The 23,854-nt window shown below is 53.4% G+C and overlaps 1 protein-coding gene across 3 annotated transcripts in view; it reads left to right on the top strand.

The window, feature by feature from the left end:
• Nucleotides 1–23,854, top strand: part of RHOBTB2 (Rho related BTB domain containing 2) — a 29,185-nt gene that overhangs the window by 2,427 nt on the left and 2,904 nt on the right. The window contains exons 2-11 of one of the 3 annotated variants that reach the window (XM_049100924.1): nucleotides 4,405–4,492; nucleotides 12,121–12,322; nucleotides 12,994–13,097; nucleotides 13,625–13,810; nucleotides 14,478–15,499; nucleotides 15,790–15,908; nucleotides 18,134–18,284; nucleotides 21,749–21,837; nucleotides 22,201–22,306; nucleotides 23,092–23,331. In XM_049100924.1, the coding sequence (XP_048956881.1) occupies nucleotides 4,437–4,492; nucleotides 12,121–12,322; nucleotides 12,994–13,097; nucleotides 13,625–13,810; nucleotides 14,478–15,499; nucleotides 15,790–15,908; nucleotides 18,134–18,284; nucleotides 21,749–21,837; nucleotides 22,201–22,306; nucleotides 23,092–23,331 (2,275 nt within the window). In that variant the 5' untranslated portion in view covers nucleotides 4,405–4,436. Of the gene's footprint in view, nucleotides 1–4,404; nucleotides 4,493–7,731; nucleotides 8,062–12,120; nucleotides 12,323–12,993; nucleotides 13,098–13,624; nucleotides 13,811–14,477; nucleotides 15,500–15,789; nucleotides 15,909–18,133; nucleotides 18,285–21,748; nucleotides 21,838–22,200; nucleotides 22,307–23,091; nucleotides 23,332–23,854 lie in introns of those variants that run through there. The other 2 variants (XM_049100925.1, XM_049100926.1) reach the window with 2 other exon arrangements.

The following is a 23,854-nucleotide window of genomic DNA, read 5'->3' as shown; positions in this document are numbered from 1 at the left end:
GATGGGTCTCCTCTTGGGGCTAGTTCCAGCCCCAGGATTCCACCCCCAGCTCAAGCTTCCAGACAGCTCTCAGCATGGGGCCCCTAGGAGAAAGATGAGGATGGGTTGGGGGAAAGGTAGGGTGAGCAAGAGTGAGCCCCAAGCTACCAGACAAAGCTGAGGCATGCATTCAATGGCCTTTGAGGTGCCCAGACTGTGTTTCCAAGGGGCAGCATAACAGCACCCTGCCACCCCTGCCACTCTGTCCGGGGACCAGGGCCACAAGCTATGTCTCTAAAGGACCCACATGGGCAGCCCAGGTGGCTCAGCAGTTTAGCGCCGCCTTCAGCCCAGGGCGTGATCCTGGAGACCCGGGATTGAGTCCCGCGTTGGGCTCCCTTCATGGAGCCTGCTTCTCCCTCTGCCTGTGTCTCTGCCTCTCTCTCACTCTCTCTCTTTCTCATAAATAAATAAATAATTTTAAAAATCTTAAAAAAAATAAATAAATAAAGGACCTACATGTTCTGGAGGAAGCTTCCAAACCTGAGCACCTGCTCCTACTCTCTGTCTCTGTGTCAGTCCCTACACCCCACCTCACTTTGTGCCTTGCCCTGGGGGTCCAAAACTCTGGGAATGGTCACACCCTGCAGAGCAATGCTTTGGCTGAGACCCGGGGCCCTGGACTCTGCACGCTGCACCCTGACCCTGAGAGCAGCTGCAGTTTCCCAGGGTAGCTGGCTACTGACTCTGGTTGCTTGGAGCCTGAGAGATGACTTCCAGGTCCAGAGAGGTCCAGAGACAATGCAGTTGCCCTGTTGGTCCCTCACCACTCCAGGAAAGTTCTGCCCAGCATTCCCCAGCTGTCTGCTCTGGAGGACCATCCAGGGTTGAATAATGCCCACGACGGTCCCTAGTTGTCCTGCTTGTTCGCCAACCAACCGTCCTCCTCTCTTTGACCAAACCAGAGCCAGGTGCAGATGTTTTTTCTAGAAATTTCTGCCCAGGAGGTGGGGAAAGGGAGAAGGAAGAATAGGGGTGGGGGCAAAGGAAAGGGAGAACAAGAGGGAAGAAGGAAAGAAGAGAAGAAAAAGGGGCCTTCATGGGGGCTGGAGCAGATCCTTGATGGATCCCAGACTTTGTGGAGGATGTGGAGCTTTAGAAGTTGGGGGATTCTCTTCCTCTGGTTATAAAAAGTCAGGGCCAGAGGCTCCTTAGATGTCTTCCAGGTCAACTCCCTAATTTTGCTGAGAACCCTGAGGGGATGGGAACCCCCTTCCAGAGTCCACTCCAGCGACTTTTACACCCTTCCTTCCTCATGTTGTTGGAGCCCAAGTACCAAGATGGCTCCAGGACTCAGGCAAAGGGTGCAGAGGGCGGTGCTCTGCAGGCTCTGGCCTGGAGCCCTGCAAGGGGAACCCAGAGTGCAGGTGAGGGCCAGCTCCCTTCCTGGGAAGCCGCACACAATCCTTTCATCTGCGTCAAAAGCAGCTACAGCCCCAGATTCAGGTCTGGTTACTGACAGGCAGCAATGCCCAAGGCAGGGTCCAGATTCAGGCTAAGCTGACCTTGACAGGAACACTGAGCCCTCCAAGGGTTTACTAAACAAACTCTGTCTTCTTCTCAGAAAGATTCTCTGTTCCATGCCATGCATTCCTTTATCTGGAAGCGGTAAACAATAACACACACTCGCAGTGGACCATCTCTGAGGGCCAACAAAAATCTTTCCCATCCCTAACGTGGATTATTATCCCTGTGAGCTCCAGCAATACCAGCGCCCAAGGGAGAGGTGGGTCAGAAGTAAGGAGACTGGGGGGCCCCTGGACACACATCTCCACTGGCCTCCCCCCCAGCCCCCTCCCTGCCCCCCTCTAGAACACCGCAGCCACATGGAAACCCATGGGGAACAGTTGGGGCTTTTTATAATCTTTATTTGTTAACAGTTCAGGCTATTTTTTTTCCATGCTTGCAAGAGATGCCAATGCCTCATGAAAAAGTTGTGAAAAAAAACAAGTCTATTTTGGGGTGATCAGCCTCCTCAGAGCTTCTCACTTGCAGCTCTGCAGGGCTCCAGGAACAAGCCTGTCCTCTCTCGGAAGGTCTGGAGCCTGCTTGAAGTGAAGGATCTTGGTCCTTGAACGCGCTGGCTAGGGGAGTGCATTTTTGCCCACTCCCCTTCGTAACTTTTCTGTCTACGAAGTGCAGCAGAAGTAACACCATGTCGCTTCTTTCTGCTGGAGGCCTGCCTAGTGGTTTCTAGCGTAGTGTCCTGAGAAATAACATCCCAGGAGCCTTGGGGTGGCTCTTGCATTTCCCCTGTGGTATTAGTGGTGGTGGTGCTTGCAGCTCTTAAAGAGAGAAGCCAACCGGTGCCCCAGTCTCTCCTCTAAGCAAAGAGCTGCTTCAGAGCTACAGATCCACTGCTTGGAGGCTTCAGCCAGCTGTGGCTCCCTAGGAGGCAGGGCCAGAGTGGAGGGGCTTGGGTGAGTGGGCAGAGGGGTCTGCACGCTCAGATCTCTGCCAGCTGGGGCCGGCTGCAGCCTGGCCAGGCCAGACTGGGAGTGGATTCTTCAGCTCCTGCTTTGAGCAGCGCCTCCAGCCCCACAGTGTGGTGGAGGGGAGGCTGCAAGGGGCCAGTTGGGCTTTGAAAATCCCAGGCAGAAATTTTGTTTGTGTTCCTTTCATTGCCTCACCTGCTTGTTCATTTTCTCCAGGGAACCCCTGGGCACCAGGGCCAAGGTGGGCATGGGATTTTCCAACCCTGGTAGGTGAGACTGCCAGACTTCTACACCCTCTGTGCTGCCTGCTGGCCACAGGCAGTGTAGGCAGCTGAGGCACAAATGGGAGATAGGTCCCCCTTCGCACAGGGATACTGAGCACAAATCCATGAGGGGGGAGAGGGCAGAAATGAAGGAGGAGTTAGAGGGAACACACAGTCTCTGATCTCAGCCCTGGAAGGGGCCAAGAGAGGATCATCTAGCGCTCCCCCCCCGCCCCCCGCCATCTTCAGGCAAGTAATATTATTATCCCAACAGAAGACCAGAGAGGTTAGGTTCCTTGCCCAAAGTCACACAGCCAGTTCCTGGCAGAGGGGAAACTAGAGCCGAAGCTGGCACCAGTTACTGCAGTGGTTGCTCTTCTGCTTTAGTTTCTTTTTACTCAGGGCTCTTGGGGCTCCTACTGTCTACAACCCTACCCACATTGGGCTTGGGGGACTTCTTTTTTTTTTAATATTTTATTTATTTATGATAGAGAGAGAGAGAGAGAGGCAGAGACACAGGCAGAGGGAGAAGGAGGCTCCATGCACCGGGATCCCGACGTGGGATTCGATCCCGGGTCTCCAGGATCACGCTCTGGGCCAAAGGCAGGTGCCAAACCGCTGCGCCACCCAGGGATCCTGGGGGACTTCTTACCTTAGCTTTCTTCTGCTTTGTGGTCCCCTGTCCCTGGAGGGTTGTCACAGAGATGCCCCTCTATGACCCTTTAACGACACAGTACCAGCTACTTCCAGAGGTATCCAGCTGGCTTCGCTGAGCCCTTCCTTAATCATTCCCTATCTCTCCTCAAATTCCAGAATTTTCTTTTTTTATTATTTTTTTTAAGATTATTTATTTATTTATTCATGAGAGACACAGAGAGAGGCAGAGACATAGGCAGAGAGAGAAGCAGGCTCCCTGTGGAGAACCCAATGCGGGACTTGATTCCAGAACCCTGGGATCACAACCTGAGACAAAGCCAGATACTCAACCACTGAGCCACCCAGGTATCCCCCAGAATTTTCTTTGGCTGAACCTGTTGCAAGATTGTGACTGACCATTTAAGGAAGCTGAAGGTGGAGATCTCTGCCTCTCTTACTATGTTTCTGATCCCTCCCCACTTTGTCCCCCAAATACTTCCTTCTTCCATTCTCAGCCTTGGTGGCCATCAGCTGATATTCTGCTGAGCCTAATTTGGGTCAGGAGCTTCTTCAGTGAAAAGGATGGCTGATAAAATATAGGCCTTCCATGCTAGGAGCCCATAATAAATATCAGTGTTGGATAAACTGACCCGACCCTTACACATGAGAAAACAGGCCCAGGGAGGAGAGAGACTTGCCCACTATCACCCAGCTGCATGACGATGGAATCCAGGCCTCCTGAAGGACAACAGAGTGTCCTTTCCAAATTGCCAAACCAGTTCAGAGGGTGCAAGTGCCTGCAGCATGGGATGGACCCTCAGCCCTGTTCATGGCCCTCAAGGAGCTCCTTGATTTCCCAGGTGACCTCTGGGTCAGCCCAATGAGCCTGGACAGCAGGAGCCATGCTCTTGCCCTGAGTAGACCCTCTGTATGGGCTGACCAACCTGGTGGTGCCTCTGCAGGTAGCTCACAGTGTGTTTATTCCTTCTCTCACTGTCTTCCCCTGCCCTGCCCCATTCATTTCTGTCCAGCATAGCCAGGAGCCTGGAGGGTACCCAGAGCAATGGCGACCCAAAGACAAGGCCGGTACAGCCTGTGGAAGACCTCCCTGGACAGCATGTGAGTAACCACTGGTGGGGTTGACTCCTGCGTTCTCACATTCCCCACCCAGACATTCATTCACCCATCAAGCATTTATTGAGCTCCTGTTGAGTACTGGTAGCCATACCAGCAAGAAGGAAACTCTCAAATAAACATGGTCCCTTCCCTGAACAGTTCTCAGTACAGGGAGGAAGAGAGAGACCCAATGACAGAGCAGTGGGATTGGTATTATTCGGGGAGCACAGAAGAAGGGCAGGGAACTTTGCCAGCTTTGTAGAGGGTATTCATGGTGGGCTTTCTGGAAGAAGTGATATCTAAGCTGAGACTTGAAGGATGAGTGAGCATTATCCAGGTGAAGGGATGAGAAGAAGTATTCAGGCTGAGAGAACTGTTCGAGCAAAGGCCCGGGAGGGTTCTGTCTCTTTTTTTTTTTTTTTTTTTTTGTTCTGTCTCTTATGACAACCTGGTGGTGCCCCCTGAGTCCTGGGCAAGGAGGCTGAGAGACTCTGGACTTTCCAGATTTGGCTGTCCTTCCCCCTGACAAGGCTCTGCATGTTGAGATGCCTCTGTTTTTGCTCTCAGCTAATACCAAGCACAGAGTGCCAATGCCATGTGCCCCAGACTGCACGCTGCTGGGGAGAGGGGCAGGCTTTCATGTCAGACCTGTGGGGTGGGCTTTGTTCAAGTGTTCCAGGAGAGGGCCGAAAGAAGAGAGATCAGTAGCCTGCCAACGGTAGAAAGGCTGGAACTGTGTGCGACACAAATGGAACGTGCAGGTTGGAGGAGGCCACACGGAGAGAGGAGTCTGCAAAGCTTGGGCAGGCACTGGGGAGGAGCCTCTGGAGCCTCAGGCAGAGGAGGACTTGTGGCACTGGCTGAGAGCCTGCCGAGAAGGTGCCCTCCTGAGAACCACGATGGAGAGTTTTCTCCCCAGACGGGGCTTCTCGCTCACAGGCTTCCAGAAAATGGCAGCTCATGATGTCCTTGAGGAGAGTGGCTATGGGCGTAGCTGGATGGGATGCCTGTTGGGGACAGGCTCAAGGGGCCTATATCATGGGACAGAGGAGTCACCAGAGGGCTTTGTTCAGGGCAGAGATGTTGGAGGAGGCTCTGACTGGGAATGCCTGAGAGGTGCTGCAATCAGAAAGAACTCTGATTTGAAGAAAAGCTGAAAAAGAGGATTGTGCGCCAAAAGCAGAACTAGAAATTAAGGTCGTGTCCCCCAGCGGAGCACCTGTCTCTGCCTGCAACAGTTTACCCAATGTGAGCAGGGTGGGGGGTGCAATTTCCTTTGGCCAACCTTACACCTTTGAACCCCAACAGCGCAACCTGTTGGGCAGTGAGGTCTCCAGGCTGAGCTGGCTCTTTCTCTGAAGGAGGAAAGGGCATTGGCCCCATAGAGGCAGACCTGGGAGCCCCTCCATTTGGGGCAGAGGGCAATTCTGTTTTTCTGCTCTGTACTACCCTGGGGCTGTCTCTGCTGCTGGGATGTGTGAAAGGTGACGCCAACAGGCTGGCACTCTGGAGCTGGGTGGGGGCAACAGGGTATCAGCAGGGGAGGCCTTGGCCCCTTGGTGCTCCCGTGCAGAGATGTCATGCTATGCTTTTCTTTGAGGCAGGGACATCTAGCACACAGAGGATGGGCTGAGGCTCTTCATCGCCAAACATGTGGGAAGAACACGCCTGCGCATGGCTTTCTTTCCTATGCATGTATTCAAACCAATACGTTCTGTTCTTATGGAGACAGAATCCTAACCAGAAGGGTGAAGCGGCACACCTAGTCATCGCTAACCTCTTCTTCAGCTCTGGGGAGGTTCAGAAGAAGGTGGGGGAAGCATCCTCCACCAATCAGGCACTAACTGAACATGGACCAGGCCAGAAAGCACATTTATCACAAACTCCTTAATGAGCAACTTCCAATTATAAGCGTTCATAGATGGAAAGCATACTTCAGAGAATACAAGATTCATTTTTATTTGGCTTTTTTTTTTTGGCAATGGATTTCTCTTCCTAATCATATTTTTGCATAAACTAATATTAAACTGGATTTGCATTCTCAGAGCACAAGCTGGAGCCAGTGAGGTGGGAGGCATGTCAGTCTGGACTTAAAAAATTGCCCGCAGGTAATTGACAAAACAGATAAAATCAGACTGAGCTGGGTACTATGATTACCAGTAGTCAGGATCATCAGAATCCAACTGGCCTTGGACATGGAAACTTCCTTTGAGGACTGCCTAATATTTACAGAAGTCATCCTTTATAACCTCTTTGTTTTACAGAGGAGTAAACTAAGAGAGTCCAAAGGTGTCTTAGGCTAGTATCCTCATGGCATTTCTTTTAAGGGGTCAGGAGATAGTAAACTATCTAGTTTACTATCTAGTAAACTCCAGGTGGCAATAGGATGGAGGTGGGCTGGAAGCACAGACTGCTGACAAGGGAGGGAGGAGGAGAAGGCCTAGATGGGAAAAGGTGCAGGTGATAGTGACTAAAAGTCCTGGGGCCCTGCAGGAGTCGGAGGCACAGGCTGTAGCTGCACGGCTAGTGATCAAGGAAGGAAGGCCCCCAGGTGCCAGGAAGAAGCTCAAGCCAAAGGAGGGCCTGTATGGAAACGCTGTGTTCCTCTCCCCCTGGGCCGGGGGCGGAGGCCTGGGCTTAAGGGGCAATGAAAATATGCCAAGTTCCCCTCCCCTAACTCGCATCCCTTCCAGGGCTAAGATGCGTCTCCCAGTTCTTCCTCAGCCTCCCGGAGGAAAGGGGGAAACCCCGTGGGCGTCCGGCGAGATCTTGCACCTTGCCAGGTGGAGGGAAGCGCCCCGCCCCCAGTGGTGGGCCGAGACCCTCCCAGGCTCGTCCCTCCAGGCGGGGGCAGGGAGGGAGGGCGGAGGGGTGGGCGGAGCCTGGAGCGGGGGCGGGGCCGCCGGCCGCCCAATCCCCTTCTAGCCCCGCCTCGCCCCGCCCCCAGCTCCCGTTCCACCAATGGCGCTCCGCGGTGGGCGGAGCCTGTCCCGGCCGCCGGCCTGGGTGCGCTGTTTTCCCCCCCTGGTTCTTCCTCCCTTTCTTTCTTTCTTTTTTTTTTTTTCCCCTCTCCCTTTTTTGTGAATGAAAAAAGGAGGTCGCGAGCGGGCCGCGGGACTGCAGCGCCCGGCGTCTTGGCGGCCGCGCCCCTGCCCTCCTGCGCTGCGCGTCGCCTGCAGCCTCCGCAGCCCGAGGACCCGCGGCGGCGGCGCGGCCCAGGCGCCCGAGGTCGGGGCGGCCGCGCGCAGCCCCCTCCAGCGCGCCTCCATGACCCCGGGCGCCCGGGGCGCGGGGAGATGCTGATCCGGAAGAGGCGGTGGCTGCAGTGGCGCGCGCGCGGCCGCCCCCGGCCCGCCGTCCGGCCTGGGCGGCTCAGCCTGAGTTTCCGATCCCGCGCGACCCGGGCCCGGAGCCTGTAGCGGCGGCGGCGGCGGCGGCGGCGGCAGCGCGGCGGCCCCGCATCGTCCTAACTTGCACGCGCGGAGTGACCCCAGACATTCACTAAAATGAGCGTGCTTAGCAGGAAGAGATGTGTTCCTTACACTAGAAATTACCCCGTCACATGTAGTGGTGTAAGTAAATGATTAATTTCTATTATGGCCGGGTTGCAAGCTGCCTGGAAACGCGCCGCCTCGCCCTCCCGTGCCCTCCCCGGCCCTACCTGCGCCCCTTCTGCAGACTCCCCTCCCTCTACCCCCACCCCCACCCCTCACCCCTGCGGGTCCCTCTCCCCTTGGCTAGAGCTTTGGCTGCTGGGGTCTCAGGGGGCGGGGGACTAACCTTTTCCGGGTTTTTCTAGGGAAAGGAAGATGACTTGATTGCCTCGGCGTGTGGTGGCCTTCCCCTCTACCCGTTTTTAAACATTTTATTTCTGTTTCGTGTGTGTGTGTGTGTGTGTGTGTGTATGTATGTGCAGAGCAGCGTGTCAGGAATCAAGGTCCAGAGTGGTGGAAATGTTTCTGTTTAAAAACCAATGGCATTTGGATGTTTTGCTCGCCGATCCGGAGATCTTTCTTTCAACCCAACTCCATTGCAGTCTGTGCATCAGAGTTCTGGCAAACTATGGGAGAGACGCTTAGCGTTGCTTGTTGATGTTTGAGAAGGTTTGTGTGTGTGTGTTCAGGTTTGCAGTTTTTGTTCATGCCATCATTCAAGATCCCTTTGAGCCTTGCTGTCCATTGAATCTGCAGGAGGGACTCCTCTCATCTCTCCGCCTTCCCCAATGCTACAGTGTCAGCAACCCCGGTGAAAAGCCACCCTCTCTGGTCTTCTCTTCCCGATTTTCCCTTCCTCCCCATCCTCCTCGATTTTTACCTTCATTTTGAGGATATTCCTCCCTTTTGCATTTTGTAAGATGCAGGATGTGGGATATTGGTTGCTAGGAGACAAACCAGGCTCCCAGGGAGATTCTGTTGTTTCCTTGACAACCAGACTAGGACAGCCACAGATGAACAAGCCTCCTATCAGCTGTGGGAGGGAAAGGGGGGCTTTTCTGGGCTCTGCAAAGAGTGTGTGTAGGGGTGTGGGGGTGGGACTGAGCCGGTGAGGGTTGTAGCTAATCTGAGCACACCCTGCTTTTTGGCCTGGCTTGAGTACAAGGAGCTCAGAGAGCAGTGGGCAGGAGGCCGATTGTGGAGAGGGGGACAGGGATCGTGGGACAGGGTGGGAAGGGAGCATCTATGTGACTCTGTGATCACTGAGGGAGAGGAATGAATTGGAGGTGGTGGTACCCCAGGCAGGATGGCAAGGAAGCCATAGTTTATGGAGGTTTGTCTAGAGGCTCAGAAGGAATGACAATGAGGCAATTGTGCGGAAAAGTCTAGAGTCATTGAAGGAGAGCGTGCCAGAAGGGAAGGGGAACTTGAGAAGCTCATTGAGTGGGTTGTATCATCATACATCACCAATGATACAGTAAAGTAGCAATATTCTAGAGCAAAAATTATATTACTGGTGGTTTTGGCACACTGTCTCCAGTACAGAATCCCTGTTTAAGACAGGCCTGATTCGACTAAAGAGTTTTGCCTGCTGGCTTAATTGGGCCAGTCTGTATCTTAAAGAGAGATAGAATTATATATATAGATATGTAATCTAGCATTATATAATACCAGATTACATAAGAAGACAAATACCTCCTTTCCGCCCAGGCTCTCTTGGCGTGAATTCACCAAGATTTGGGAAACTTTCTTCCAGAGCCCTCATACCCATTCTTCAGAACGGCAGACTGATGCCCAGAGAAGCCAAGTGATTTGCCCTTTCCTAGATCAGAAGCTTCCTAGATTTGAAGTCAGGCAGTTGGGACAGGGGTGGAGTGGGTGAGAATGATAAAAATAGGGAGGAAGTCCAAGGACAAGCAGGGGAAGGCTGCAGGAGCAGCTGAAGAATGGATGGGGAGGGGCTGTGCAGCCGAGCAGCACCCAGCAGGTCTGCTGTCAAAACTCGGCAGTGTTTGTTGCCGTCCTACTTGTTGGTTGGCTGTCCCTTACTTAACTCTAGAGGTGTTTGAGGTGTGCAGGGGTATTTTAATAATAAATTCTCTGATTTTGAACCAGCATTGCTCTACTGGTGTTCTGGCATCCTCCTCACCATCCAGGTGCTCCTGGATTTAAGAACTGCTGCCCCTCCTCTGTGCCTCCTCATTCCTCCTCCTGCTTCCACACCCACAAGGCCATTAGAATCTAAATTTGAGAAAGAAGTTCTGTTGGTGAGTGGGTTATAGTCTCTCTCCTCCAGCCATACATATTTGTGTTTGGGAGTCTGTCTGTTTTGTCCTTCAATATATAGAACAGAAACTACAGCCCAGGTCATTCCTTCCCAGTTGCCTGACTTGAGATCAGGAACCATCAAAGTGGGGTTCCTGGTCTTGAGCTCGGGAGAGAGCAGGGAGGAGGCAAGATGGTGGTTAGGATAAGGGCTGCCCACTAGGGAGGGTGAGGAGGGTGGAGGGGGCAGGAGGAATCATGCAGCCAATTGCTCTGGAGATTGAGGAGGGGCTGCGTGGAGACCCCTTGTTTGGAGTTCAGATCCTGTAAAATTCCAAGGAGGAGGAGGCGCTTGTCTCATTGAAAAGTCCTTGCTGCACTTTCTGCTTAGGTTGCTGAGATGTATCTACTCACGCAAATCCCAGTTGCCATCGTTACTTGGATATTTCAGTTCTGCATTCCTGCATGCTGGCATCCAGTTACAGCCCGGCAGGAATGGAGCTGCTCTGTTGCTGCTGGTGGCCTGGCTCTCTGGCCGGATGGCTCAGCAGGTGAGGGTGCCTGGATTGCCTCCAGGACTCCTAGGAGTTCAGCCTTCCTTGGCCTAGGAAGGAATCCTCCAGGTGGCTCCAGCCCCCAGCTGACTTCGTGCACACAGGGAATGTGAGCAGGAGCAGGCCAGTGACCTAGGTGAAAAACCAAGTTCCCTAACAACGTCTGCCTTGCACCTGCCTCTGCCTCCTCCCCTCAACCCCTTCAGGAGAGTAGATGCCACTGGGAGCCTGCCATCCGAAGTCCCTTCACCCCCAAGCTGAGGGTCCTTTTTGGGTGACAGCGTTTTAAACACTTACATGACATTTTGACTACAGAAGGCCTTTCTGTTTGTTAATTTGAGCCATCCCCCTCTGTGGGTGCACAAGGCACTTCCCCTCTGCTCAGCACAGGAGGAAACTGAGGCAAACATTTGCCCAGAAATTCAAGCCCAAGTTTCTGACCCCCCTGCTTTCCCCAGCAACCCCATTACCCATGCAGCCAATTGAGTGAGCATCCTTCCAGCAGTGCCAGGTGTCTGGGGGCTTCCAGCCTGAGAATCCTTCTCCCTAGGAATGGAAAGTATGGAAGGGGACCCATCTCATTCTCCCTCAGGCTGCATGCAGGATGATTAGAGGGCATGCCTGAGTAGGGGTGGGGAGGCCCGCTGGACACAGACTGAATGGTCACAGGCCCATGTTTATACTCCACTGCCATCTCAAAACTGGGCCTGCAGCTGAATGAGCCAACATGACAGGCTCAGAGGAGAGGAGGGGAGGCCCATGGGCTGCTCAGGCATCTCCCTGAAGGAGGCTGGGGGCTAGCATTGGAGGGTAGCCATAGGCAAGCCAGGGCTTGAAAATCCACCACCAGGGAGGGAGGCAAACAAAGGTGGAGGACAGGAGAGCTGCCACCCAGCTCTGACAAGTCCATTAAATTTTAAAGTGGCCCTGCCCTCAGGCATGCTGGGAAGGGGTGGGGACCTGGCCTGGACTCTGCTTTTCTCAGCTGTTTGTTGTTCTGCCCAGAGGAGGAGAGTGTGGATGATGAGTGAGCTTCCCAGGTAGACTCTCCTCTTCCTGGGAGCGTGGGGATGGGCCCCAGGGCAGGGTCTGCCTGGGGATCTCTCACCGGCCTCCCCCAGCCAGAAGCTCAGTGGGAGGATGGTGGCAACAGGAGGCAAACGAGTAGATCGTGCGGTAGAACTGCTCCTCTCAGCCTGAATGGGCCCCCCGCTTCCCAGGCCCCGCAGAACTATCGTCCAGAAAGCTACCCACTCCCTTCGCCCCCTCTCCACTCAAAAGCTGGCAGACGGGCCAGCCTGACAGAGGAGAGCCGCTGGCCCTGGGCCTCGGGCCTCGGGCGCGGAGCCGTCTTGACCGCTGCGTTCTTCTCCCTCAGGTCCCAATTAATGGATTCTGACATGGATTATGAAAGGCCAAACGTAGAGACCATCAAGTGCGTTGTGGTGGGAGACAACGCGGTGGGCAAGACCAGGCTCATCTGTGCCCGGGCCTGCAATGCCACCCTCACCCAGTACCAGCTGCTCGCCACCCATGTGCCCACGGTTTGGGCCATCGACCAGTATCGGGTGTGCCAGGAGGTAAGTCTACAAGGCCGCTCGGCTGGGGGTCCGCCCTGTGTATCTGGGCTTCTTTCCAAGCCATAGCTCAGTGTCTCCAAACAGGACCCAGCCCATGGAGGCCCCTGGGGATGGAGGGGGGGGCAGCAGCTGAAGAGGAAGGAGCCCCTGGAGAGAGGGCTGAAATGAGCCCACCCCCGGGGGAGGGATCTTTAACCATTTGTGTTTTGCATGGCTGGGCTGGTGCCGGAGACCCAAACTTTGCCGGGAGCACAGCGTCTTGTGCAGTCACAGCCCCCAGTAATAGGGAGCACTATGGGGAAGAGGGTGGTGTGTTGGAGAGCAGAGAGGAAGGAAAAAGCTGTTGGCTAATACCAAAATCAGAAGCTTGTGATTTGCAGATGAAGCTGGGAACAGGGCAGGCTCCCTGACAGTCTTCCCTCTTAGAGGCTCTTCCCTTCTGACCAGCTTAGAGGCCACTCTTGCTGTTGAGTCTGCAGAGATGGCACCTGGCTAAAGTGCTATGCACGGCACGTGGACACAGAGGGGGTGGCTAGCTCTGTCCCTCCACCCCCATGCTGTCCAAGACCCTCAGGGATGAGTTGGCATCACCCTGAGCTAACATGTGGAAACCCCTAGAACCATTGCTCATGATTCCCACTCCTCTCCCTCACCGCTGCCACATCCCACAGGTGCTGGAACGCTCCAGAGATGTGGTAGATGATGTCAGCGTCTCCCTCCGCCTCTGGGACACCTTTGGAGACCACCACAAAGACCGTCGCTTTGCTTATGGGAGGTAGGTAAGGCCTCTGGTTGCCTGCAGGGAGCCAGGTGGGGCAGGCTTTCCCTGCTTTCAAAGTGAGCAGCACTGTGACATTTCAGCTGGGACGTGGGAGCAGGGCATACAGCATTGGCAGACCCTCACGGGGGAGGCAGCCTGGGACACTGGAAGGAGCCGGGTTTGGCCTCAGGAAGCCAGGTTGGACTCTCAGCCCTGCTACCTATCAGCTCTGTGACTATGTGCAAATAGAACCTCTTCTGAAATGATTTTCCTAACCTGTGAATTGTAAAATGGTAATTTCTAACCCATAAGACAGCTGTGAGGTCAAAATGAGGGTTTTCGAAGGCTCTGAAATGCTAAATTAGAGGCTCATAAGTTAGAAGTCCTCTTATGATCCATCTGTGTAAGGTCACGTGAGTAGATGCATGACAGATGTGGGATGTAGTGTAGGGTGGGGTGGGTAGGTGTGTTCTCCTGTGTTCCAGGGGCCGATCACCTACCGCTAGCTTTCCCGGCCCGTAACCTCATTCTCCCACCCCCAGATCCGATGTGGTGGTTCTGTGCTTCTCCATTGCCAACCCTAATTCCCTGCACCATGTCAAGACCATGTGGTACCCAGAAATCAAGCACTTCTGCCCCCGAGCACCTGTCATCTTGGTGGGCTGCCAGCTGGACCTGCGCTATGCTGACCTGGAGGCTGTCAATAGGGCCAGGCGACCCTTGGCTAGGTAGGGGGTGCTGGTGCCTAAGGAGGGGCAAGGTGGCAGACAGAGGGAGGGGGTGCATCTCCATGGATCCTGTTCAGCCCTGAGGGAATCCACTTGGCCTCATGTCTTACCTTCCATTTGAAGCAAGCCATGCGGGGGAGTGGGAGAGGGGGCAAAGAGAGTGCCCATTATGGTTCATTTGTTCATCCATCCCTGTATCCATCCATCCATGCATGTATTATAGTCTGTGAGGGCAATCCTGGGGTGAGCACCATGGGACAGGATAAAAGGAGGTGGTCTTTGCATGAAAGGGGCTTATGATCACGGTGGGAGGTGAACTCCATATATGGCCATGTTAAAAACCAGCATGGAATATTGCATGGTAAGTGCCAGAGAGGTAGTGCTACCTCGTTTGGAGCTGGGGACGGTGGGGAGCTGGCATAAATACAGAAGGCTTCCTGTAAGAAGAGGGGATTGGAAGCGGGCTTGAAGTACTGGTAAGATTTGACTAGACAGAGGAGAAAGAGCAGGAGTGAGGCAGAGACAGATCCTGAACAGAGCCCTCCACCCCCACCCCACCCTTCAGTCCCCTGAAGAACAGGCAGGCTCTGGAGAGCTGCCTCTGCCCTCCTCTCCCTTTCCCTCTTCCCCCACCGACATCTTTGGTTTTCCTTCTTGAACCTACCAGGCCCATCAAGCCCAATGAGATCCTTCCCCCAGAGAAGGGTCGGGAGGTGGCGAAGGAGCTGGGTATCCCCTACTACGAGACCAGTGTGGTGGCCCAGTTTGGCATCAAGGACGTCTTTGACAATGCCATCCGTGCTGCGCTCATCTCCCGGCGGCACCTGCAGTTCTGGAAATCCCATCTCCGCAATGTGCAGCGGCCTCTGCTGCAGGCACCCTTCTTGCCTCCCAAGCCGCCCCCCCCCATCATTGTGGTGCCCGATCCCCCGTCCAGCAGCGAGGAGTGCCCCGCCCACCTCCTGGAGGACCCGCTGTGTGCGGATGTCATACTGGTGCTGCAGGAGCGGGTGCGCATCTTTGCCCACAAGATCTACCTCTCCACCTCGTCCTCCAAGTTCTACGACCTGTTCCTCATGGACCTGAGTGAGGGGGAGCTGGGGGGCCCCTCGGGGCCAGGGGGCCCTCGCCCAGAGGACCACCGGGGTCACCCTGATCACCACCACCACCATCACCACCACCACCACCACGGCCGGGACTTCCTGCTGCGCGCGGCCAGCTTTGACGTTTGCGAGAGCGTGGAGGAGGGTGGGGGCTCTGGTCCTGCTGGGCTCCGTGCCTCCACCAGCGACGGGATCTTACGGGGCAATGGAACAGGGTATCTGCCTGGGAGGGGTCGAGTACTGTCTTCCTGGAGCCGAGCTTTTGTGAGCATCCAGGAAGAAATGGCAGAGGATCCTCTCACCTACAAATCCCGGCTGATGGTGGTGGTAAAAATGGACAACTCCATCCAGCCGGGGCCCTTCCGGGCTGTTCTCAAGTACCTGTACACCGGAGAGCTGGACGAGAACGAGCGGGACCTCATGCACATCGCCCACATTGCTGAACTGCTAGAGGTCTTTGATCTGCGCATGATGGTGGCCAACATTCTCAACAACGAGGCCTTCATGAACCAAGAGATCACTAAGGCCTTCCATGTCCGCCGGACCAACCGGGTTAAAGAGTGCTTGGCAAAAGGCACTTTCTCAGGTATGGATTGTGCTTAGGAGGGTAGGGGAAACTAACCTCCTGTTAGTCTTCGGAAGAGTCCGGGTTGGTCCGATTAGCCTTTTGAGTCATCTCAGCTGCTGATGTCCTGGAGGTATGATGACTCTGCCCCTGAAGCCTAGCACCCAAGCCCGAGAGCTTGGTCACGTAGCACTCTACGGCTGTGGCTTCAGAAGGAAGTGGGTTGTCTCGGCACAAGGTCGAGCTTTGGGGTCGGTGGTCCCACATTCTTTTACCACATCCTCACGAGATCCTCTTCTCCTCCTGGACAGATGTGACCTTCATCCTGGACGACGGCACCATCAGTGCCCATAAGCCCCTGTTGATTTCTAGCTGTGACTGGATGGCCGCCATGTTTGGGGGACCATTTGTAGAGAGTTCTACCCGAGAGGTAAGGCTGGGAGGGGAATGGTTGGGAAGGAGAGAGAGACCTACACGCTTCGCACCTGAAGCATCTGCCATTTACTGGTACTTCCCTCAGCACTGCCTAGGTGCTTGCTCTCCACCGAGTGACAGGCTCACGACAATTTGATGAGATGGGTCCCATAGCCAAGGATCTTACGATATATCAAGACAGGATTATAGTGATATCTTCACTTTATGGTGTAGAAAGCACTTCTGATACATTAGCTCATATCAGCTCACACACAACTCCTATACATGGTGTCCTGTTCCCACTTTACAAGTAGAGTGAGGCCCCAGGAAGTTAAGTGTCTGGTGCAAAGTTATGTAAGTAGAAAGGAGAGGTTCGGACTTGAACTCAAGACTTCCCATTCCTTGGCTCTATATGTTGTACCCTGCTTTCTCCCTAACACAAGTGAGCCAACTGGAAAAAATTTGGTGTGTGCCAACATGAATCCATCTCTGTTTTAAATGTCAGTCTTAGGTACAATGAAGCCCACAGATCAGGAGAAGATTGCCCTTGAACAAAGAGATATTTATACTCACAGTTGTCAGTAGGCGGGGGCACGCACGGCGTAGGAGACCATACAGGAAGCAGCAGGGTCAGCCTGGAGGCAGAGGGAGTGAGCGAGGGGTGGCAGGACACGAGCCTTCACTGTAGTTCCTATGGGAAGGAACGAGGTGAGGCAGGGGGATCAGGCTCAGGATTGGCTAGTCTGAATGATTTCAGCAGGTTTTGGGGCTGTCCCAAGTCATCTGGTACCTGGCCTTGGGGTGATGAGGGCAGGGGACAATGGCAGAGAGAGTGAGCCTGATAAAGGAGGTGGTTGGGGTGTGGACTCTGGGTTGGTTAGTGTGCACGTAAGAGGCAGGCCGACTGCCTCCTTTACTAACTTCAGGATTAACTAACATTGGGAGGGGCAGCCCTGTCTAGGGTCAGCAAGGCCCCAGAGGTCAGGGCAGCAGAACATAGACAATAAAAAAATGCTTCGTATAATCCCCCCTCCCTCTAATCAGGCTGCTCCGACCCGACCATTCCGTCACCTATATGGCCACTTTCTCAGGCACTGAGACGGTAAAGGGGCCTGTCAGTGCGTCCTTAAGAAGTATTCTCTTAGGTCTGTCCTCTCTTCTCCCTTCTCGCAGCCAAGCAAAGCTGCCAGGGCGAGGAGCTGCATGTTCTCTATTTTCCTTGACCCCCTGTACCCTTACTTGTCCATCGCCCAGCCTCATGGGTAACGAGGCCCAGCTTGGTGCACCTGCTTCAGGTTCTCAGGGTCCACACACTGTTTTCTCGACTGGTCTGGGATTTCTTTCGAGTGTGGGGGCTAGGGGACTAGGTCTTTTACTTCTGCTGAGTCGTCCCCGCCCCCCTTAGCCCACGCTGGTCCCTTAGTAAGAGCTTGAGGGAAAGACAGGATAGCATTCTGTGACACAGAAGAGCAGTTTCTTAAGATTTCTGGGAAGAAAGTTCTTCCAGAAGGCTAAGTGGAAGGTCTGAGACATGATTTGGGCTCTGATCCTTGAAGCATGAGCGGCCTTGGCTTCTGTAAGTGTGAGACTCGGTGCTCCCCAGTGCCCCAGGGGCTGGCCAGCCCTAGGTACTTCTTAGTACCATAGAAGCAGCTTTAAAGCTCTAGACAATTCCCAGGCAGCCTAGAGAGACTTGTGTCTGATGAGAAAGCAGTTTTTGTTGTAGCACTGCTCAGAAGAGATCCCAGGGGCCTGGAGCAGCAGCTTCAAGCAGCCAGAGAGAAGGCAGCTGGTGTCGGCTTTGTCCCTTGTACCCCACTTGCACCACCCTCTGTAAGGCCAGGAGGGGCCAGGGTGTAGGTTCAGGTGGCAGGAAGGACTCCCTCAAACATCTTGCAAGCCAGCATGGCTTTGGAAGCATGCCACTGAGAATCCAGGTCCATTCATTCATTCATTTATGATTGACTTAGTTATTTTAGAGAGGTGGGGGGGGAGTACACACCTATGCAAATGTGGAGAAGGGCAGAGGGAAAGGGTGGGGGAGAGAATCTCCAGTGGACTCCCTACTGAGCGTAGGGCCCAACATGGGGCTTGATCTCAAGACTCAGATCGGAGTCTGACGGCTCAACCGACTGAGCCACCCAGGCGCCCTGAACCCAGGTCCATTTAAGAGTCTTTTGAGTTTCCCCAAACTGAGCTCCTTCTTCCCTGAGGCCATCTGTCTTCCTTCCCCCCTCACAGGTGGTGTTTCCTTACACGAGCAAGAGCTGCATGAGGGCAGTGCTAGAGTACCTCTACACGGGCATGTTCACCTCCAGTCCCGACCTGGACGACATGAAGCTTATCATCCTGGCCAACCGCCTCTGCCTGCCACACCTGGTTGCCCTCACAGGTACACAGGGACCACCATAGGGATAGGGAGAAGCTAGGGAAAGGCCGAGAAGTCCTGTTGTCTTCTCTCACCTGTCTCCCCCCAGGGGACCGGCTGTGAGCACTAAGGAAAGCGGTTATATAAAGTGAAGTATGTTGATGCGTATTAGGGTTTGGGTGAGGACATAGATGTAAAGAAGTGCATGTGACAGGCATGCTCAATGGTGTCACATTCTAGGCTCTCTGCAAAGGGTTTGGGGTTCAACCAAGCTACCTCCAATAGATGACAGCACCTGGTGTTCCATCAGCTTCGCCTCAGTAGGACAAGCTTAAGTCAAAAGATGTAGAACACAATTCCTCACTGCTCCCCTTTGGTTCTTCTCCTCCTCCTCTGCCTTCTTTCATTCTTTCTTCTCTTCCTTCTTGTCTTCCTCCTCCTTCTCTTCCACGTTCACTTTCTCTTTTCTTCCAGAAGCAGGCAATAAACATTGACCTGCCACCCCTAGTTCCCTGAAAAGACCAGGAGAACTGGAACTCAGCTTTTAGAATGGGCCAACCGCTGAGGCCCTCGGGGTGGAGCAGGGCTAGTTAGATATTATGTTCAGATTCAGGGAAGGACCTAACATCAGAGCTGCTGGGGCACTGGACAGATGACCAAGACAGGGACTCACATAGGAGAAAAAGAGCAATACCATGATGAGAAATCAGTTATAAGGTGGGCCTCTGTTATAGGAAGAAGGAAGAAATCGTTGATCAGAATTTGCATGTTAGGAGCTGAGCCTACAGAGAGAGTCCAGGGTCCCCAGTTGGAGACACAGAGGGCTTTAGGGTGGGGAGCAAGAGAGAGGCTTCCAAAGATCACAACTGGAGCCGTATGATGCCATAGCCGCCTGTGAAAAGTGGTGCGGTCTTCACAGAGCACAGACAGCGTCCAAATAATTTAACTGTTGAAAGACTATCTCCAAAGAAATGACCCAAAGGCAAAGTATGTATAAATATGCTTCTTTTAAATTTGCTTCATCATGGCGGGCGATCAGAAACAAGTCAGCCACTACAAATGTTAAACTGCGCTGCTGCGTGGAGAGGCTTATAGAAAGTGCCACCGAGTGACTTTTCTTGGGGAACGGCCCATACGTACTACCAAGCGTACAGATGTGTGTCGTACATGTGCCTTGTCAAGGGTCAGCAGAAAATGTCAAGCAGGGTACAATCGGTGATGCTCTATGTTTGGGGAGATATGCTTTCTATGAAGGTATTAACTCAAGCCTAAAACTTTTTCATTGTTCAGTAGAGCACAAATGCATGAAATATGTGTTGAGCTTCATGAATTATCATAGAGTCAAATGACCCATATTGGGAGCTAGCACCTTGCTGTCCATAGTAGAAGCCCTCTGCCTGTACCCCCCACCCCACACCCCAGTCATGAGCACTTCCCCATCCTCAGAAGTAATGCTTTGCCTATTACTCTTTTATAGGGTATTTTTTATGGCCTCACTCCCTTACTCTTCATGGTTTTATCTTCCAAGTGTACATCCTTAAACACTGTAGCATAGTCTTTTTTTTATATGCCTTTTAAATTTCTTCTAATCTAAAGGTTCCTTGTCCATTAAAAATTTTTTTTCCTTTGCAATTTATCTACTGGAAAAAAAAAAAAACCACTGATGTAGAAAATCTAGAGTTTTCAGATTGGCCATTGGATCTGGAGCTAGATCAGATTCATACTCAATTTTCTTTTGCTGAACTAATCCATAGATTATTCCTGTTTTTTTTTAAGATTTTATTTTTAAGTCATCTCTCCACCCGATGTGGGGGTCAAACTCTCAACCCCAAGATCAAGGGTCGCATGCTCCACTGAGTCGGCCAGGTAGCCCATTGCTGTTTTTTGTCAAGAAGCTTTGTTTCTTTTTGTGATCTTTTTGTGATGTTAGCAGCCACTGAGTATCATTGCCTGGATTGATTGATTTATTAGGTGTTGTGAAATGGTAATATTCCAATTCACTCATTCCTCCTTTATCGGTTGGAATACTTCTCAAAAGAGAGCTAACCTCCCCCTCACCTATCCTCTTTTTATCCAGGAGAGCGTCCGTATGGGGAAGGCAAATGAACGCTTGACTGAACCCTTTTATTTACTGGTTTTCAAGAAAAATCTGTTTCCCATCACCCTTTGAGAGTGCCTGATTAGTTTTTATTTTTAAGTATTATTCTGAACATTGAGATTTGCACATACTCAATAGGTTTCAAATAAGTACAGTTATCCTTATGGAAGCTGAAATACTGCACTGCATCTTTTGCCAGCAGGAGTCTCTTCAGGTTGGCACCAGAGTGAGCTTTCTGGTTATGTGCAGTGACAAGATGTTCCAGGTGAATCTCCTGCCCCAGACCTGGCATCAGCCGTTTCCCTAAGAAATCTGTTTCTTATAGTTGGACATGGTATGTCAAGGCTATAATCTGTGCACTAGTGATGCACGTTACTACTGTATTGTTTCTAGCTGTTGTTTTTAGGTCTCTTCCATGGACTGAGCTGGGAAATATATTTTAAAGTGTATTTATTTATTTATTAGAGAGAGGGAGAGAGAGCGCACCCACATGTGAGTGGGGTTGAGGGAGAAGCAGAGGGAGAGAGGGGGAGAGAGGGAATTTCAAGCAGGCTCCACGCCTAGTGTGGAGCCTGACACAGAGCTCAATCTCCGGACCCTGAGATCATGACCTGAGCCAAAACCAAGACGTTTAACCAACTGAGCCACCCAGGTGCCCCCATAAAGATGAAATACCTCATGAGTTTATACTGGTACAGTTAAACCTCAGGCTCAAGAATGTTCTTCAGGGGATCCCTGGGTGGCTCAGCGGTTTAGCACCTGCCTTTGGCCCGGAGCGCAATCCTGGAGTACCGGGATCGAGTCCCACGTCAGGCTCCTGGCATGGAGCCTGCTTCTCCCTCCTCCTGTGTCTCTGCCTCTCTCTCTCTATGTCTATCATAAATAAATAAATCTTAAAAAAAAAAAGAAAAGAATGTTCTTCAGTATAAATATTCTAACATAGAATGTAAGGTTTGTTCATAATTTGTTGTAAAATTTCAATTAATACAAACAACTAGGTCCAGTCCATAGTTGGGATTCGTAGTCCACAGCAAACCTGAGATTTCTCACTGTCTCCCATCAGTAACAATGGCTGGTTCTGGGGGCTTGCACCCTACATATACCAGACCACTGGGTGCTACAAAGGCAGTTTGACCAGTTCTCCTACGTGATTGTAACTAATATCCACCTTCACTTCCCACCCCCACTCCACTCAGAGAGTCTTGCTGTAATCTCAATTTCCTTCCTGGTAGGAGCAGACTTCAATCACCTGTGGCCTTTCCTGGCCTGTTGGGACTTGCCTCTGGCCCTCATCTCTCTCTGCCCTGCAGTGGGCCCCTGCCAGGGGTAAAAGTAAGTGCGTGTCCCTTCATGTGGTTCTTCTGCTGATTCCTGACTGTGTGTGTCACAGAGCAGTACACAGTGACCGGGCTAATGGAAGCAACTCAGATGATGGTGGACATTGATGGGGACGTCCTCGTGTTCCTAGAACTGGCTCAGGTATGATGGCAGGGGAAGTCGGCTCTCTAAGCCTGGTAGTCCACGCGGCAGTGCAGGCTTTGGCCCCTGGTGGGAGGAAGAGGGCATCCTGGGATGGGATCTAAGGAGAACAGTAGGAAGGCCCCACACACAGCTGTGGATTTCTGTGGATGCTGGAGGCCGTGCAGAGGTGACATGCTGGTGGCAGCAGTGGTGCCAAGGAGCCAATTTAATGTTTTCTCACAGTTTTGTGTGGGTTTGCCTCTCGAGATGGGCTCTTTATAACTGTAGGGCCTTTGCCCATCTGCACCAAAGCTTTGGCTCTGGGTGTCTGTGCAGACCAGCCCTAGGCTCCAACACTGATGCTCTTCTGTTTGTCTCCAGTTCCACTGCGCGTACCAGTTGGCCGACTGGTGTCTTCACCACATTTGCACCAACTACAACAATGTGTGCCGCAAGTTCCCTCGAGACATGAAGGCCATGTCCCCAGGTGAGCATCTCCTGCAGGCCCCATGCCCCCCCCACGTGCTCAAGGGGCTCAGCTCGGGTCCAGATCTCTGCCTCAGGCGCCCAGAAGCTGCCGGAGATCCTTGGGCTGAGCTTGAGTTTGTGAGTGGGGAGCAGCTTGCAGAGACGTATATCCAGCCAAACAGAGGGGAGCCCAAGGAAAGAGCAGGGCCGCTGGAGACCTCAGGCAGTTTGCTTTATATCTCTGGGCTTTATATCCAAAGTGTTGGACTTTTGGTATTTAAGACTTGGTATTTTTCAGACAGGATTCCACAATAAGAAATCTATTTTATGTTGTGAGCCAGCGCACATATAAAAAACTATGTAAATTGCTTTTAATGCTGCTCATGACCCACCACATTGATTTTACAACCTAGAAATGGGCACAGCTTGGGCCACATGGGTCCAGATATCCTCCGAGGTCCTCCCAGTTCCACCTCTGCTTAATTAACCTCCCAAGTCCTAGGAACTGGCATGGGCTCCAGGGAGAGGTGTTGTGGCCACTCTGAGTTCTTAAGGCCTTCGCTGGGCACCCTGCACTCTGTGGTGCCCCTCCTCCCTGCTGCCAGGTGATCCTCCCTGCTGCTGGGTGGACCTCCTGCTGATCGGTCATCCTCCCTACTGCCGGGTGGTCCTCCCTGCCTCCAGGTCATCCTCCCTGCTGACCTGTCATCCTCTGTGCCACCAGGTGGCCCTCCCTGCTGATCTGTCATCCTCTGTGCCACCGGGTGGCCCTCCCTGTTGTCCTGTCATCCTCCCTGCCGCCAGGTGGTCCTCCCTGCTGTCCTGTCATCCTCCCTGCTGCTGGGTGGCCCTCCCTGCTGTTCTGTCATCCTCCCTGCCATTGGGTGGCCCTCCCTGCTGTCCTGTCATCCTCCCTGCCACCGGGTGGTCCTCCCTGCTGTCCTGTCATCCTCCCTGCCACCGGGTGGTCCTCCCTGCTGTCCTGTCATCCTCCCTGCTGCCGGGTGGCCCTCCCTGCTGTCCTGTCATCCTCCCTGCTACCAGGTAGGTGGTCTTCCCTGCTGCTGGGTGGCCCTCCCTGCCGTCCTGTCATCCTCCCTGCCGCCGGGTGGCCCTCCCTGCTGTCCTGTCACCCTCCCTGCCACTGGGTGGCCCTCCCTGCTGTCCTCTCATCCTCCCTGCCGCTGAGTGGTCCTCCCTGCTGCCCTGTCATCCTCCCTGCTGCCGGGTGGCCCTCCCTGCTGTCCTGTCATCCTCCCTGCCGCCGGGTCGTCCTCCCTGCTGTCCTGTCATCCTCCCTGCCTCCGGGTGGTCCCCCCCTGCTGTCCTGCCATCCTCCCTGCTGCCCAGTTGTCCTCCCTGCTGGCCACACACCCTGCCATTCTCCTATGGAGCTTTCTCCTTTGCACCCTTGGGGCATTTTCTTTCAAAACCACATCCCTGCCCTCCGAACCTTCCAGCCTGCCCGCCTTCAGGAACAGTCTAGCCCCTGAGCTGAGCCTCCCTCCAGGCTACCGGCCTCTGTCCTCCTGCAGCACCCCCCCCGCCAGCTACCTGTGCAGTCACC

This window comes from Canis lupus, chromosome 25 (genome assembly GCF_003254725.2).
Source record: "Canis lupus dingo isolate Sandy chromosome 25, ASM325472v2, whole genome shotgun sequence".
NCBI classification, from domain to species: domain Eukaryota; kingdom Metazoa; phylum Chordata; class Mammalia; order Carnivora; family Canidae; genus Canis; species Canis lupus.
The sequence above is the reverse complement of the archived record's forward strand: the minus strand, read 5'-3'. Positions and strand labels throughout refer to the sequence as shown.